Source organism: Telmatherina bonti (genome assembly GCF_933228915.1).
Source record: "Telmatherina bonti genome assembly, chromosome: 14".
Lineage (NCBI taxonomy): Eukaryota > Metazoa > Chordata > Actinopteri > Atheriniformes > Telmatherinidae > Telmatherina > Telmatherina bonti.
In genome coordinates, this window is record NC_136612.1 from 2330132 (window position 1) to 2347770 (window position 17639).

At 50.5% G+C, this 17639-nt stretch overlaps 1 protein-coding gene across 1 annotated transcript; it reads left to right on the forward strand.

Moving 5' to 3' along the window:
* Positions 1–412: 412 nt before the first annotated feature.
* rcn3 (reticulocalbin 3, EF-hand calcium binding domain) lies at positions 413–17166 on the forward strand. Its single transcript, XM_079253502.1, has 8 exons — positions 413–440; positions 609–861; positions 6728–6921; positions 7002–7174; positions 14012–14072; positions 14143–14234; positions 16013–16120; positions 16999–17166. The coding sequence occupies exons 2-8, from the start codon at positions 647–649 to the stop codon at positions 17104–17106; spliced, it is 951 nt and encodes a 316-aa protein (XP_079109628.1). The 5' UTR covers positions 413–440; positions 609–646; the 3' UTR covers positions 17107–17166.
* The last annotated feature ends 473 nt before the right edge of the window (positions 17167–17639 follow it).

Genomic DNA, 17639 nt, shown 5'->3' on the forward strand with positions numbered 1-17639 from the left:
ATGTTGGAGTCTGGGTCTTATGTCCTGACATGGACACGTTGGAGTCGGGGTCTAATGTATTGACCTGGACATGTTGGAGTCTGGGTCTAATGTCCTGACCTGGACATGTTGGAGTCTGGGTCGAATGTCTTGACCTGAACGTCTTGGAGTCTGGGTCTAACGTCTAATGTCTAAGGTCTGCACCTCTCGCGCGCACCGGAATGAAGAAAGCAATGTGGGTGCGCGCTTACGTGTCAACGTGGCGGTTAGAAGCCAATCAGAATGATCGTGAAGGGTCGCACTGCGGAGTCGCGCTTCCTATTGGCTGAAAGGTTCCCTCATGGCTTCGGTGATTGGCTGAGGCAGAGTCGAGGCCCGCCTACCGCGAGGACGTATTAAGGACGCAAAGTGCCAACGCGGTCGCTGCTGTCAGTTTGCTGAGAAGCGCGAGGAGATCCCCTGTAAGTTTGTCCAGGGATCCAGACACGTGTGGACAGACAGCTGTCCTCACATGTCTGGCTTTCCAGCCTGAACTTTTCTCCTGTTTACACGGCAGATGTTCTGTTTGCTGGTCCCTGAATGCATCATCTATCTGACTGCTGTGTTGTGTTTGATGTCCTGGACTTCAGAACTTCTTCTCTCCACTGGAAGCCAGAATCCAGTCAGGATGCTGCTGAGGTCGCTCTTCTGTGCCTGTATCCTGGTTGCTGTTGCCATGGCGGTTCCTGCCCAGGAGAAGCGCGTCCATCACCCCGCTGACCTCAGCGACCATGTCCACGACGATGCCCATGGGTACCAGTACGACCACGAGGCCTTCCTGGGGAAGGAGGAGGCCAAGACCTTCGACCAGCTGACCCCCGAGGAGAGCAAAGACAGGCTGGCGTAGGTTCCATCATCACGTTCTCCTAGTGTTCTCTGTAGAACATACACCGTGTGTGTACTCTTCATTCTCCACATGTTCTCTGTGTGTTCCTCATGTTCTCTGTGTGTTCTCTGTGTGTTCCCCATGTTCTCTGTGTGTTCCTCATGTTCTCTGTGTGTTCTCTGTGTGTTCCCCATGTTCTCTGTGTGTTCCCCATGTTCTCTGTGTGTTCCTCATGTTCTCTGGGTGTTCCTCATGTTCTCTGTGTGTTCCTCATGTTCTCTGTGTGTTCCACATGTTCTCCACATGTTCTGTGTGCTCCCCGTGTTTTCTCTGTATGTTTTCAATGTGTGTGTTTTGTGTTCTCCATATGTTCTCTGTATGTGTTCTCTGTGCTCTCTGTATGTTCTCCACATGTTCTCTGTGTGTTCCCCATGTTCTACACATGTTCTTTGTGTGTTCCCCATGTTCTCCACATGTTCTCTGTGTTCTCCATATTTTCCACATGCTCTCTGTGTTCCCCATGTTCTACACATGTGTTCTACACATGTTCTCTGTGTGTTCTACACATGTTCTCTGTGTGTTCTCCATGTTCTCCACGTTCTCTGTATGTTCTCCACATGTTCTCCGTGTGGTCTCTATGTTATCTATGTGTTCTCTCTGTTTTCTCTGTGTTTTCTATGTGTGTTCTCTATTTGATCTCTGTGTGTTCCGTATTCTCCATATGTTCTCTGTATGTTTTTTATGTGTTTTCTCTGTGTTCTCTATATGTTCTCTGTATATTTTCTATGTGTTCTCTGTAGGTTCTCTGTGTGTTCTTTATATGTCATCTATGTGTTCTCTGTATGTTTTCTATATGTGTGTGTTCTGTGTTCTCCATATGTTCTCTGTATGTTTTCTATATGTGTTCTCTATGTGTTATCTGTATGTTTTCTATATGTGTTCTCTATATGTTCTCTGTATGTTTTTTGTGTTCTCTGTGTTTTCTCTATATGTCATCTACGTGTTCTTTATTTGTTCTCTGTATATTTTCTATGTGTTCTCTGTAGGTTCTCTGTGTGTTCTTTATATGTCATCTATGTGTTCTCTGTATGTTTTCTATATGTGTGTGTTCTGTGTTCTCCATATGTTCTCTGTATGTTTTCTATATGTGTTCTCTATGTGTTATCTGTATGTTTTCTATTTGTGTTCTCTGTGTTCTCCGTATGTTCTTTGTGTTCTCTATATGTTCTCTGTATGTTTTCTGTGTTTTCTGTGTTCTCTGTTTGTTCTCTATATGTCATTTACGTGTTCTTCATGGAACATGAATGGAGAAGGCATTCGACCGTGTCCCCCGGGGGCTCCTGTGGGGGGTACTCCGGGAGTATGGGGTACCGGACCCCCTTGTACGAGCTGTCCGGTCCCTGTACGACAGGTGTCAGAGCTTGGTCCGCATTGCCGGTAGTAAGTCGGATTCGTTTCCGGTGAGGGTTGGACTCCGCCAAGGCTGCCCTTTATCACCGATTCTGTTCATAACTTATATGGACAGAATTTCTAGGTGCAGCCGAGGGGTTGAGGGGATCCGACTTGGTGGCCTCAGGATTGGGTCCCTGCTTTTTGCAGATGATGTGGTCCTGTTGGCTTCATCTGGTCGTGATCTCCAGCTCTCGCTTGAGCGATTCGCGGCCGAGTGTGAAGCGGCTGGGATGAGAATCAGCACCTCCAAATCTGAGACCATGGTCCTCAGCCGGAATAGGGTGGATTGTCCTCTCTGGGTCGGGAGTGAGGTCCTGCCTCAAGTGGAGGAGTTTAAATATCTCGGGAGCGCGAGATCGACAGACGAATCGGTGCGGCGTCTGCAGTAATGCGGGCTCTGCGCCGGTCTGTCGTGGTGAAGAAGGAGCTGAGCCAGAAGGCGAAGCTCTCGATTTATCAGTCGATCTACGTTCCTACCCTCACCTATGGTCATGAGCTGTGGGTCGTGACCGAAAGAAGGAGATCTCGTATACAGGCGGCTGAAATGGGTTTCCTCCGCAGGGTGGCCGGGCTCTCCCTTAGAGATAGGGTGAGGAGCTCGGTCATCCGGGAGGAGATCAGAGTAGAGCCGCTGCTCCTCCGCATCGAGAGGAACCAGTTGAGGTGGCTCGGGCATCTGGTCAGGATTCCTCCTGGACCTCCCTGGTGAGGTGTTCCAGGCACGTCCCTCTGGGAGGAGACCCCGGGGAAGACCCAGGACACGCTGGAGGGATTACATCTCTCGGCTGGCCTGGGAACGCCTCGGGATCCCCCCCGCAGAGTTGGCAGATGTGGCTGGGGAGAGGGACGTCTGGGCTTCCCTGCTTAGGCTGCTGCCCCCGTAGATCGACTGGTAAATCGAGAGCTTCGCCTTCTGGCTCAGCTCCTTCTTCACCACGACAGACCGGCGCAGAGCCCGCATTACTGCAGACGCCGCACCGATTCGTCTGTCGATCTCGCGCTCCCGAGATATTTAAACTCCTCCACTTGAGGCAGGACCTCACTCCCGACCCGGAGAGGACAATCCACCCTATTCCGGCTGAGGACCATGGTCTCAGATTTGGAGGTGCTGATTCTCATCCCAGCCGCTTCACACTCGGCCGCGAATCGCTCAAGCGAGAGCTGGAGATCACGACCAGACGAAGCCAACAGGACCACGTCATCTGCAAAAAGCAGGGACCCAATCCTGAGGCCACCAAGTCGGATCCCCTCAACCCCTCGGCTGCACCTAGAAATTCTGTCCATATAAGTTATGAACAGAATCGGTGATAAAGGGCAGCCTTGGCGGAGTCCAACCCTCACCGGAAACGGATCCGACTTACTACCGGCAATGCGGACCAAGCTCTGACACCTGTCGTACAGCCCCCTTGTACGAGCTGTACCGGAGTACCCCCCACAGGAGCCCCCGGGGGACACGGTCGAAGGCCTTCTCCAGGTCCACAAAGCACATGTAGACTGGTTGGGCAAACTCCCATGCCCCCTCCAGGACCCCAGAGAGGGTATAGAGCTGGTCCACTGTTCCGCGACCAGGACGAAAACCACACTGCTCCTCCTCAATCCGGGATTCGACTATCCGGCGGACCCTCCTCTCCAGGACCCCTGAATAGACCTTACCAGGGAGGCTGAGGAGTGTGATTCCCCTGTAATTGGAACACACCCTCCGGTCCCCCTTCTTAAAAAGGGGGACCACCACCCCAGTCTGCCAATCCAGCGGCACTGTCCCCGATGTCCACGCGATGCTGCAGATGCGTGTCAGCCAGGACAGCCCCACAGCATCCAGAGCCTTAAGGAACTCCGGGCGGATCTCATCCACCCCCGGGGCCTTGCCACCAAGGAGCTTTTTAACCACCTCAGCGACTTCAGCCCCAGAGATAGGAGAGTCCACCCCTGAGTCCACCAGCTCTGCTCCCTCATGGGAAGACGTGTTGGTAGGATTGAGGAGGTCTTCGAAGTATTCCCTCCACCGACCCACAACGTCCCGAGTTGAGGTCAGCAGCTCCCCATCTCCACTGTACACAGTGTTGATGGAGCACTGCTTCCCCCTCCTGAGCCGCCGGATGGTGGACCAGAATCTCCTCGAAGTCGTCCGGAAGTCTTTATCCATGGCTTCGCCGAACTCCTCCCATGCCCGAGTTTTTGCCTCGGCAACAGTCGAAGCCGCATGCCGCTTCGCCCGCCGGTACCCATCAGCTGCCTCCAGAGTCCCACAGGCCAAGAAGGCCCGATAGGACTCCTTCTTCAGCTTGACGGCATCCCTCACTGCTGGTGTCCACCAACGAGTCCTGGGATTACCGCCACGACAGGCACCAACGACCTTACAGCCACAGCTCCGGCCGGCCGCCTCAGCAATAGAGGCACGGAACACAGCCCATTTGGACTCAATGTCCCCCGCCTCACTCGGGACATGGTTGAAGCTCTGCTGAAGGTGGGAGTTGAAGCTCACTCTGACAGGGGACTCAGCCAGACGTTCCCAGCAGACCCTCACAACACGTTTGGGCCTGCCAGCTCTGACCGGCTTCCTCCCCCACCATCTGAGCCAACTCACCACCAGGTGGTGATCAGTTGACAGCTCTGCCCCCCTCTTCACCCGAGTGTCCAAGGCATGTGGCCGCAGGTCCGACGATACGACTACAAAATCCATCATCGAACTGCGGCCCAGGGAATCCTGATGCCAGGTGTACATATGGACACTCTTATGTTGGAACATGGTGTTCGTTATGGACAATCCATGACGAGCACAGAAGTCCAATAACAAAACACCATTTTGGTTCAGAAGGGGGGGGGGGGGGGGGGGTCATGCCTCCCAATCACTCCCCTCCAGGTCTCACTGTCATTGCCCACGTGAGCATTGAAGTCCCCCAGCAGAACAATGGAGTCCCCAGAAGGAGCACCCTCCAGCACTCCCTCCAAGGACTCCAGAAAGGGTGGGTACTCTGAACTGCTGTTCGGTGCATAGGCACAGACAACAGTCAGGACCCGTCCCCCCACCCGGAGGCGGAGGGAAACTACCCTTTCATCCACCGGGGTAAACCCCAACGTGCAGGCACCAAGCTGGGGGCTGATGAGAATGCCCACACCTGCTCGGTGCCTCCCACCATGAGCAACTCCAGAGTGGAAGAAAGTCCAGCCCCTCTCGAGGGTACTGGTTCCAGAGCCCAAGCCATGCGTCGAGGTGAGTCCAACTATATCTAGTCGGAACCGCTCAACCTCGCGCACAAGCTCAGGCTCCTTCCCCACCAGAGAGGTGACGTTCCACGTCCCTAGAGCCAGCTTCTGCAGCCGGGGATCGGACCGCCAGGGTCCCCGCCCCTTGCTGCCGCCCAGCTCACATTGCACCCGACCCCTACGGCTCCTCCCGCAGATGGTGAGCCCACGGGAGGTGGGGTCCATGTAACCCTTTCGGGCTGAGCCCCATGGGCGAAGGCCCGGCCACCAGATGCTCGCTTTCATGCCCCACCCCCAGGTCTGGCTCCAGAGGGGGGGTCCCGGTGACCCATGTCCGGGCAAGGGAACATTTATGCCCATGGTTGTTATCATAGGGGTCTGTGAGCTGTACTTAGTTTGGTCCCTCCCCTAGACACCCGTTTGCCATGGGTGACCCTACCAGGGGCATAAAGCCCCCGACAACATAGCTGCTAGGATCTTCAGGACACATAAACCCCTCCACCACGATAAGGTGACGGCTCAGGGAGAGCCTCAACCCTTCATTGGATTAAGCAGTTAGTATAATGAATGAATAATAATATTTTTTTTTATTATTTATTTGTAGTAATATTTTTACAGGGAAGATATCTATATTACAAAATGTATAGACTACTATCAGGATGAGGACCCACTTCACCCAGAGTAAATGAACTTGAACTTATTTGAATTTATAAACTTATTTCTGTTTGATATATTTAGTTTATGTATCATTTTATATTTTTTAATTATCTAAAATATCTGTATTTAATATGTCATGTTTATATATTTTAATCTATTGCAATTTCTCACTGGAATACATAGATTCTTTTGTTTCACCTCAATTATATCTCATAGAAAAGCGTTTTTATTTATTTATTTATTTTTATAATAAAAATGGAAAAAAAAAGTTCAGTAATAAAAGACCAGATTGGAGATAAACACATCATCATGTCTCAGAAGAAACTCTGGCTCATGAAGGTGTGAAACTGGAGAATCTGGTTGGGGATGGAGATGATGAGGATGATGAAGTTGGTGGACAGTTGATCTCTGAAACAGACCAACATGCGTGAACAAGATCTACAGATGATCTTGGAGGATTCCAATCAGGACAGTCTTTGTTCCGGAAAAGCTTTGCTGATTTGGCAGGACGATGTCCAACCATGTGCTGCTGACTTTCGGCTTTAACTGTGAGTGCATCTTTGCTCACAGGAAGATCGTGGACCGCATCGACACCAATAAGGACGGCTACGTCAACCATGCAGAGCTGCACCATTGGATCAAACACCGGCAGAGGAGGTACATTGAGGAGAATGTCAACAAGAACTGGAAGGACTACGATCAGAACAAAGACGACAAGATCAGCTGGGAGGAATATAAAAACACCACATACGGATATTATCTAGGTAAGCCTCCAATGTTTTACACTTAATTTTCTCGTTTGGTTTGCCTCTCTCACTGTGCAACATTTCTGTTTTTTCTTAAGGCGAGGAGTTTGATGACGTTGATGACAAGGCCACGTACAAAACCATGCTCGCCCGGGACGAGCGGCGCTTTAAGTCAGCTGACCGGGACGGGGACGGGATCGCCACTAGAGAACAGTTCACTGCCTTTCTTCATCCTGAGGAGTTTGACTATATGATGGATGTGGTAGTTCAGGTAACCAAGATCTTAACTGGATCTGGGTTTACCTGGTTAATATGACAGCCTGTGTTTTCATATAACATGTCTGAATGAGCGTAAACGAATCAGTGAAACAAACCAGTGGACTAATAAAACCAGTGAACAAAACGGTAAACTAAAGAAACCCATAAATAAAACTTACCAGAAAACAAACCCGTAAACTAAATAGACCAGGAGTCAAATCAGTGAAGTGTACGAACCCGTAAATAAACCAGTAAACCAAACAACCCAATTAACTAAAGTTACCAATAAACAAACTATTTAACTAAACAAATCAATAAATGAACCGTTTCACTTACTAACCATTATGTGTGCCAGTGAAATAAAAAAAAAAAACTGTAAACAAACCGGTGAACTAGATGAACCAATAAACTGCCCTGTAAATTAAACAAATCAGTTAAAGAGCCAGTAAACTAAACAAACTAATAAACTACACTAAATATGAACCACTGAAGATTCAGTAAACTAAACTAACCAGTTATGTAATGGTAAACTAAAGGAGCCAGTAAATAAGTATATGAACCAGTAAACTAAACAGACCAGAAAACAAACCAGTAAAATAAACGTGGTGGTACACCAACAAGTGGAACAAATCAGAACACAAAACGGTAAACTAAATAAACTAGTAAATGAACTGGTAAACTTAACAAACCAATAAAGTAAACTTACTAGGTAACAAACCTGCAAACTAAACAAAACATTAAATGAATAATTTAACTTAAGAAACCGATAAACCAGAAAAACTACTCTGTAAACCCGAGGAACCAGTAAAAGAAAAGATTAACAACCAGAGGAGCTAGTTTACCAGCTTGTTTACTTACAAACCAGTAAATTAAACAATGAACTAAATTAACTATTAGAATAACAGATTAACAGGTTATTTAAATGTAAATAATGAACTAAACTAAACAAAATAACCAGTAAACTAAACAAACCAGTAAAAGAACCAGTAAACTAGACGTGGACCAGCACGGTAAACCCACCTGTAAACAAACCAGTAAAAGGACCAGTAAACTAGACGCGGACCAGCGCGGTAAACCCACCTGTAAACAAACCAGTAAAAGGACCAGTAAACTAGACGCGGACCAGCGCGGTAAACCCACCTGTAAACAAACCAGTAAAAGGACCAGTAAACTAGACGCGGACCAGCGCGGTAAACCCACCTGTAAACAAACCAGTAAAAGGACCAGTAAACTAGACGCGGACCAGCGCGGTAAACCCACCTGTAAACAAACCAGTAAAAGGACCAGTAAACTAGACGCGGACCAGCACGGTAAACCCACCTGTAAACAAACCAGTAAAAGGACCAGTAAACTAGACGCGGACCAGCGCGGTAAACCCACCTGTAAACAAACCAGTAAAAGGACCAGTAAACTAGACGCGGACCAGCGCGGTAAACCCACCTGTAAACAAACCAGTAAAAGGACCAGTAAACTAGACGCGGACCAGCGCGGTAAACCCACCTGTAAACAAACCAGTAAAAGGACCAGTAAACTAGACGCGGACCAGCGCGGTAAACCCACCTGTAAACAAACCAGTAAAAGGACCAGTAAACTAGACGCGGACCAGCGCGGTAAACCCACCTGTAAACAAACCAGTAAAAGGACCAGTAAACTAGACGCGGACCAGCGCGGTAAACCCACCTGTAAACAAACCAGTAAAAGGACCAGTAAACTAGACGCGGACCAGCGCGGTAAACCCACCTGTAAACAAACCAGTAAAAGGACCAGTAAACTAGACGCGGACCAGCGCGGTAAACCCACCTGTAAACAAACCAGTAAAAGGACCAGTAAACTAGACGCGGACCAGCGCGGTAAACCCACCTGTAAACAAACCAGTAAAAGGACCAGTAAACTAGACGCGGACCAGCGCGGTAAACCCACCTGTAAACAAACCAGTAAAAGGACCAGTAAACTAGACGCGGACCAGCGCGGTAAACCCACCTGTAAACAAACCAGTAAAAGGACCAGTAAACTAGACGCGGACCAGCGCGGTAAACCCACCTGTAAACAAACCAGTAAAAGGACCAGTAAACTAGACGCGGACCAGCGCGGTAAACCCACCTGTAAACAAACCAGTAAAAGGACCAGTAAACTAGACGCGGACCAGCGCGGTAAACCCACCTGTAAACAAACCAGTAAAAGGACCAGTAAACTAGACGCGGACCAGCGCGGTAAACCCACCTGTAAACAAACCAGTAAAAGGACCAGTAAACTAGACGCGGACCAGCGCGGTAAACCCACCTGTAAACAAACCAGTAAAAGGACCAGTAAACTAGACGCGGACCAGCGCGGTAAACCCACCTGTAAACAAACCAGTAAAAGGACCAGTAAACTAGACGCGGACCAGCGCGGTAAACCCACCTGTAAACAAACCAGTAAAAGGACCAGTAAACTAGACGCGGACCAGCGCGGTAAACCCACCTGTAAACAAACCAGTAAAAGGACCAGTAAACTAGACGCGGACCAGCGCGGTAAACCCACCTGTAAACAAACCAGTAAAAGGACCAGTAAACTAGACGCGGACCAGCGCGGTAAACCCACCTGTAAACAAACCAGTAAAAGGACCAGTAAACTAGACGCGGACCAGCGCGGTAAACCCACCTGTAAACAAACCAGTAAAAGGACCAGTAAACTAGACGCGGACCAGCGCGGTAAACCCACCTGTAAACAAACCAGTAAAAGGACCAGTAAACTAGACGCGGACCAGCGCGGTAAACCCACCTGTAAACAAACCAGTAAAAGGACCAGTAAACTAGACGCGGACCAGCGCGGTAAACCCACCTGTAAACAAACCAGTAAAAGGACCAGTAAACTAGACGCGGACCAGCGCGGTAAACCCACCTGTAAACAAACCAGTAAAAGGACCAGTAAACTAGACGCGGACCAGCGCGGTAAACCCACCTGTAAACAAACCAGTAAAAGGACCAGTAAACTAGACGCGGACCAGCGCGGTAAACCCACCTGTAAACAAACCAGTAAAAGGACCAGTAAACTAGACGCGGACCAGCGCGGTAAACCCACCTGTAAACAAACCAGTAAAAGGACCAGTAAACTAGACGCGGACCAGCGCGGTAAACCCACCTGTAAACAAACCAGTAAAAGGACCAGTAAACTAGACGCGGACCAGCGCGGTAAACCCACCTGTAAACAAACCAGTAAAAGGACCAGTAAACTAGACGCGGACCAGCGCGGTAAACCCACCTGTAAACAAACCAGTAAAAGGACCAGTAAACTAGACGCGGACCAGCGCGGTAAACCCACCTGTAAACAAACCAGTAAAAGGACCAGTAAACTAGACGCGGACCAGCGCGGTAAACCCACCTGTAAACAAACCAGTAAAAGGACCAGTAAACTAGACGCGGACCAGCGCGGTAAACCCACCTGTAAACAAACCAGTAAAAGGACCAGTAAACTAGACGCGGACCAGCGCGGTAAACCCACCTGTAAACAAACCAGTAAAAGGACCAGTAAACTAGACGCGGACCAGCGCGGTAAACCCACCTGTAAACAAACCAGTAAAAGGACCAGTAAACTAGACGCGGACCAGCGCGGTAAACCCACCTGTAAACAAACCAGTAAAAGGACCAGTAAACTAGACGCGGACCAGCGCGGTAAACCCACCTGTAAACAAACCAGTAAAAGGACCAGTAAACTAGACGCGGACCAGCGCGGTAAACCCACCTGTAAACAAACCAGTAAAAGGACCAGTAAACTAGACGCGGACCAGCGCGGTAAACCCACCTGTAAACAAACCAGTAAAAGGACCAGTAAACTAGACGCGGACCAGCGCGGTAAACCCACCTGTAAACAAACCAGTAAAAGGACCAGTAAACTAGACGCGGACCAGCGCGGTAAACCCACCTGTAAACAAACCAGTAAAAGGACCAGTAAACTAGACGCGGACCAGCGCGGTAAACCCACCTGTAAACAAACCAGTAAAAGGACCAGTAAACTAGACGCGGACCAGCGCGGTAAACCCACCTGTAAACAAACCAGTAAAAGGACCAGTAAACTAGACGCGGACCAGCGCGGTAAACCCACCTGTAAACAAACCAGTAAAAGGACCAGTAAACTAGACGCGGACCAGCGCGGTAAACCCACCTGTAAACAAACCAGTAAAAGGACCAGTAAACTAGACGCGGACCAGCGCGGTAAACCCACCTGTAAACAAACCAGTAAAAGGACCAGTAAACTAGACGCGGACCAGCGCGGTAAACCCACCTGTAAACAAACCAGTAAAAGGACCAGTAAACTAGACGCGGACCAGCGCGGTAAACCCACCTGTAAACAAACCAGTAAAAGGACCAGTAAACTAGACGCGGACCAGCGCGGTAAACCCACCTGTAAACAAACCAGTAAAAGGACCAGTAAACTAGACGCGGACCAGCGCGGTAAACCCACCTGTAAACAAACCAGTAAAAGGACCAGTAAACTAGACGCGGACCAGCGCGGTAAACCCACCTGTAAACAAACCAGTAAAAGGACCAGTAAACTAGACGCGGACCAGCGCGGTAAACCCACCTGTAAACAAACCAGTAAAAGGACCAGTAAACTAGACGCGGACCAGCGCGGTAAACCCACCTGTAAACAAACCAGTAAAAGGACCAGTAAACTAGACGCGGACCAGCGCGGTAAACCCACCTGTAAACAAACCAGTAAAAGGACCAGTAAACTAGACGCGGACCAGCGCGGTAAACCCACCTGTAAACAAACCAGTAAAAGGACCAGTAAACTAGACGCGGACCAGCGCGGTAAACCCACCTGTAAACAAACCAGTAAAAGGACCAGTAAACTAGACGCGGACCAGCGCGGTAAACCCACCTGTAAACAAACCAGTAAAAGGACCAGTAAACTAGACGCGGACCAGCGCGGTAAACCCACCTGTAAACAAACCAGTAAAAGGACCAGTAAACTAGACGCGGACCAGCGCGGTAAACCCACCTGTAAACAAACCAGTAAAAGGACCAGTAAACTAGACGCGGACCAGCGCGGTAAACCCACCTGTAAACAAACCAGTAAAAGGACCAGTAAACTAGACGCGGACCAGCGCGGTAAACCCACCTGTAAACAAACCAGTAAAAGGACCAGTAAACTAGACGCGGACCAGCGCGGTAAACCCACCTGTAAACAAACCAGTAAAAGGACCAGTAAACTAGACGCGGACCAGCGCGGTAAACCCACCTGTAAACAAACCAGTAAAAGGACCAGTAAACTAGACGCGGACCAGCGCGGTAAACCCACCTGTAAACAAACCAGTAAAAGGACCAGTAAACTAGACGCGGACCAGCGCGGTAAACCCACCTGTAAACAAACCAGTAAAAGGACCAGTAAACTAGACGCGGACCAGCGCGGTAAACCCACCTGTAAACAAACCAGTAAAAGGACCAGTAAACTAGACGCGGACCAGCGCGGTAAACCCACCTGTAAACAAACCAGTAAAAGGACCAGTAAACTAGACGCGGACCAGCGCGGTAAACCCACCTGTAAACAAACCAGTAAAAGGACCAGTAAACTAGACGCGGACCAGCGCGGTAAACCCACCTGTAAACAAACCAGTAAAAGGACCAGTAAACTAGACGCGGACCAGCGCGGTAAACCCACCTGTAAACAAACCAGTAAAAGGACCAGTAAACTAGACGCGGACCAGCGCGGTAAACCCACCTGTAAACAAACCAGTAAAAGGACCAGTAAACTAGACGCGGACCAGCGCGGTAAACCCACCTGTAAACAAACCAGTAAAAGGACCAGTAAACTAGACGCGGACCAGCGCGGTAAACCCACCTGTAAACAAACCAGTAAAAGGACCAGTAAACTAGACGCGGACCAGCGCGGTAAACCCACCTGTAAACAAACCAGTAAAAGGACCAGTAAACTAGACGCGGACCAGCGCGGTAAACCCACCTGTAAACAAACCAGTAAAAGGACCAGTAAACTAGACGCGGACCAGCGCGGTAAACCCACCTGTAAACAAACCAGTAAAAGGACCAGTAAACTAGACGCGGACCAGCGCGGTAAACCCACCTGTAAACAAACCAGTAAAAGGACCAGTAAACTAGACGCGGACCAGCGCGGTAAACCCACCTGTAAACAAACCAGTAAAAGGACCAGTAAACTAGACGCGGACCAGCGCGGTAAACCCACCTGTAAACAAACCAGTAAAAGGACCAGTAAACTAGACGCGGACCAGCGCGGTAAACCCACCTGTAAACAAACCAGTAAAAGGACCAGTAAACTAGACGCGGACCAGCGCGGTAAACCCACCTGTAAACAAACCAGTAAAAGGACCAGTAAACTAGACGCGGACCAGCGCGGTAAACCCACCTGTAAACAAACCAGTAAAAGGACCAGTAAACTAGACGCGGACCAGCGCGGTAAACCCACCTGTAAACAAACCAGTAAAAGGACCAGTAAACTAGACGCGGACCAGCGCGGTAAACCCACCTGTAAACAAACCAGTAAAAGGACCAGTAAACTAGACGCGGACCAGCACGGTAAACCCACCTGTAAACAAACCAGTAAAAGGACCAGTAAACTAGACGCGGACCAGCACGGTAAACCCACCTGTAAACAAACCAGTAAAAGGACCAGTAAACTAGACGCGGACCAGCGCGGTAAACCCACCTGTAAACAAACCAGTAAAAGGACCAGTAAACTAGACGCGGACCAGCGCGGTAAACCCACCTGTAAACAAACCAGTAAAAGGACCAGTTGAAGAAAGAAGTAAAGTAAAACTGAACCAGTAGTAAACTAGACTAACCAGTTATGCAACGGTGAAAACCAGTAAGAGACACCGTGTGGTGAATTTCTCCAGGAAACCATAGAAGACATCGATAAGGACGGCGATGGAAAGATCAACCTGGATGAATACATCGGTGAGTTTCCGTCTTCTTCCCGGTGGCCGGAGTTCCTCCTGCTGACCTGAAGGTGTTTGATGACCTGCAGGAGACATGTTCACTCCGGAGGACGGGGAGGAGCAGCCGGACTGGGTCCAGACGGAGAAGAAGCACTTTGCAGAGTTCAGAGACACCAACAAGGTGAACCATCCGTCCTCCTCAGAGGAGGCTTTAATCCTCCTCCGGGAGGCTTTAATCCTCCTCCGGGAGGCTTTAATCCTCCTCTGGGAGGCTTTAATCCTCCTCAGAGGAGGCTTTAATCCTCCTCCGGGAGGCTTTAATCCTCCTCAGAGGAGGCTTTAATCCTCCTCCGGGAGGCTTTAATCCTCCTCAGAGGAGGCTTTAATCCTCCTCAGAGGAGGCTTTAATCCTCCTCCGGGAGGCTTTAATCCTCCTCAGAGGAGGCTTTAATCCTCCTCCGGGAGGCTTTAATCCTCCTCCAGGAGGCTTTAATCCTCCTCAGAGGAGGCTTTAATCCTCCTCCAGGAGGCTTTAATCCTCCTCAGAGGAGGCTTTAATCCTCCTCAGAGGAGGCTTTAATCCTCCTCCGGGAGGCTTTAATCCTCCTCAGAGGAGGCTTTAATCCTCCTCAGAGGAGGCTTTAATCCTCCTCAGAGGAGGCTTTAATCCTCCTCCAGGAGGCTTTAATCCTCCTCCAGGAGGCTTTAATCCTCCTCCAGGAGGCTTTAATCCTCCTCCAGGAGGCTTTAATCCTCCTCCGAGGAGGCTTTAATCCTCCTCCGGGAGGCTTTAATCCTCCTCCGAGGAGGCTTTAATCCTCCTCCGAGGAGGCTTTAATCCTCCTCAGAGGAGGCTTTAATCCTCCTCCGGGAGGCTTTAATCCTCCTCAGAGGAGGCTTTAATCCTCCTCAGAGGAGGCTTTAATCCTCCTCAGAGGAGGCTTTAATCCTCCTCAGAGGAGGCTTTAATCCTCCTCCGGGAGGCTTTAATCCTCCTCAGAGGAGGCTTTAATCCTCCTCAGAGAGGCTTTAATCCTCCTCCAGGAGGCTTTAATCCTCCTCAGAGGAGGCTTTAATCCTCCTCAGAGGAGGCTTTAATCCTCCTCAGAGGAGGCCTTTAATCCTCCTCAGAGGAGGCTTTAATCCTCCTCCAGGAGGCTTTAATCCTCCTCCAGGAGGCTTTAATCCTCCTCCAGGAGGCTTTAATCCTCCTCAGAGGAGGCTTTAATCCTCCTCCGGGAGGCTTTAATCCTCCTCCGGGAGGCTTTAATCCTCCTCCAGGAGGCTTTAATCCTCCTCAGAGGAGGCTTTAATCCTCCTCCGGGAGGCTTTAATCCTCCTCAGAGGAGGCTTTAATCCTCCTCCGGGAGGCTTTAATCCTCCTCCGGGAGGCTTTAATCCTCCTCCGGGAGGCTTTAATCCTCCTCAGAGGAGGCTTTAATCCTCCTCAGAGGAGGCTTTAATCCTCCTCCGGGAGGCTTTAATCCTCCTCCGGGAGGCTTTAATCCTCCTCAGAGGAGGCTTTAATCCTCCTCCGGGAGGCTTTAATCCTCCTCCGGGAGGCTTTAATCCTCCTCCGGGAGGCTTTAATCCTCCTCAGAGGAGGCTTTAATCCTCCTCCGGGAGGCTTTAATCCTCCTCCGGGAGGCTTTAATCCTCCTCAGAGGAGGCTTTAATCCTCCTCCGGGAGGCTTTAATCCTCCTCCGGGAGGCTTTAATCCTCCTCCGGGAGGCTTTAATCCTCCTCCGGGAGGCTTTAATCCTCCTCAGAGGAGGCTTTAATCCTCCTCCGGGAGGCTTTAATCCTCCTCAGAGGAGGCTTTAATCCTCCTCCGGGAGGCTTTAATCCTCCTCCGGGAGGCTTTAATCCTCCTCAGAGGAGGCTTTAATCCTCCTCCGGGGGCTATTAGGAGGAAGATGAGGAGGTGTGGGGAGGAGCTGATGGTCTCCATGTTCCAGGACGGCTACCTGGATGCTGGGGAAGTGGCCCACTGGATCCTCCCAGGAGAAGTGGACCATGCTGACAACGAGGCCAAACACCTGATCCACGAGACGGACTCTGATCAGGTACGGAAACCAGACCGGACCCTGATCGGGTACGGAAACCAGACCGGACTCTGATCGGGTACGGAAACCAGACCGGACCCTGATCGGGTACGGAAACCAGACCGGACTCTGATCGGGTACGGAAACCAGACCGGACCCTGGGAACCAGTTTTGTGTTGAGTTTATTTATGAAAAACTGAGATGTAGCATCTGGTTGCCAGGGCAACCGGTACAAGCCAACACACTGGTTATCTAAATAAGGACTAGTTAACATCCAGGTGATTGGTTGGTTTAATTATGGGTTAATTCTTCACTAACCATTTCTCTTTCTGTCTCTCTGTGGTCTTTCTCCCTCACCCCTCCTCCCTCCTTCCTTCCTCCTTCCTCCCTCACCCCTCCTCCCTCCTTCCTTCCTCCTTCCTCCCTCACCCCTCCTCCCTCCTTCCTTCCTCCTTCCTCCCTCACCCCTCCTTCCTTCCTCCCTCACCCCTCCTTCCTCCTTCCTTCCTCCTTCCTCCCTCCCCCCTCCTTCCTCCTTCCTTCCTCCTTCCTCCCTCCCCCCTCCTTCCTCCTCCCTCCTTCCTTCCTCCTTCCTCCCTCCCCCCTCCTTCCTTCCTCCTTCCTCCCTCCCTCCTTCCTTCCTCCTTCCTCCCTCCCTCCTTCCTTCCTCCTTCCTCCTTCCTCCTTCCTTCCTCCTTCCTCCCTCCTTCCTCCCTCCTTCCTCCCTCCCCCCTCCTTCCTTCCTCCTTCCTCCTTCCTCCCTCCTCCCTCCTTCCTTCCTCCTTTCCCCTTCCTCCCTCACCCCTCCTTCCTCCCTCACCCCTCCTCCCTCCTTCCTTCCTCCCTACTTCCCCCCGTGGATCATGGTTGGATCGATGATGATGATGGTGGACCTGTAGGACGGGCGGATCACCAGGAAGGAGATTCTGGCCAACTGGAACATGTTTGTGGGAAGTCAGGCGACTAATTACGGCGAAGATTTAACAAAGAGCCACGATGAACTTTGAGCTGCTGCCTCCACGTTTCACTCCACATGCCACAGGGTCCTGGTGCGTTCAGGGACCTGTAGTCCAGGTCTGGTCAGGGACCTGTAGTCCAGGTCTGGTTATGAACCTGTAGTCCAGGTCTGGTCAGGGACCTGTAGTCCAGGTCTGGTTAGGGACCTGTAGTCCAGGTCTGGTCAGGGACCTGTAGTCCAGGTCTGGTTATGAACCTGTAGTCCAGGTCTGGTCAGGGACCTGTAGTCCAGGTCTGGTTAGGGACCTGTAGTCCAGGTCTGGTCAGGGACCTGTAGTCCAGGTCTGGTTATGGACCTGTAGTCCAGGTCTGGTTATGGACCTGTAGTCCAGGTCTGGTCAGGGACCTGTAGTCCAGGTCTGGTCAGGGACCTGTAGTCCAGGTCTGGTTATGAACCTGTAGTCCAGGTCTGGTCAGGGACCTGTAGTCCAGGTCTGGTTATGGACCTGTAGTCCAGGTCTGGTTATGGACCTGTAGTCCAGGTCTGGTCAGGGACCTGTAGTCCAGGTCTGGTCAGGGACCT

What these genes read in the sequence shown, in the direction of transcription:
- rcn3 (XM_079253502.1), top strand. Translation starts at nt 647, where the DNA reads ATGCTGCTGAGGTCGCTCTTCTGTGCCTGTATCCTGGTTGCTGTTGCC. An exon ending in GAGAGCAAAGACAGGCTGGC is followed by an intron (nt 862 to 6,727) that starts GTAGGTTCCATC and finishes CTTTGCTCACAG; the next exon opens with GAAGATCGTGGACCGCATCG. An exon ending in ACGAGACGGACTCTGATCAG is followed by an intron (nt 16,121 to 16,998) that starts GTACGGAAACCA and finishes GTGGACCTGTAG; the next exon opens with GACGGGCGGATCACCAGGAA.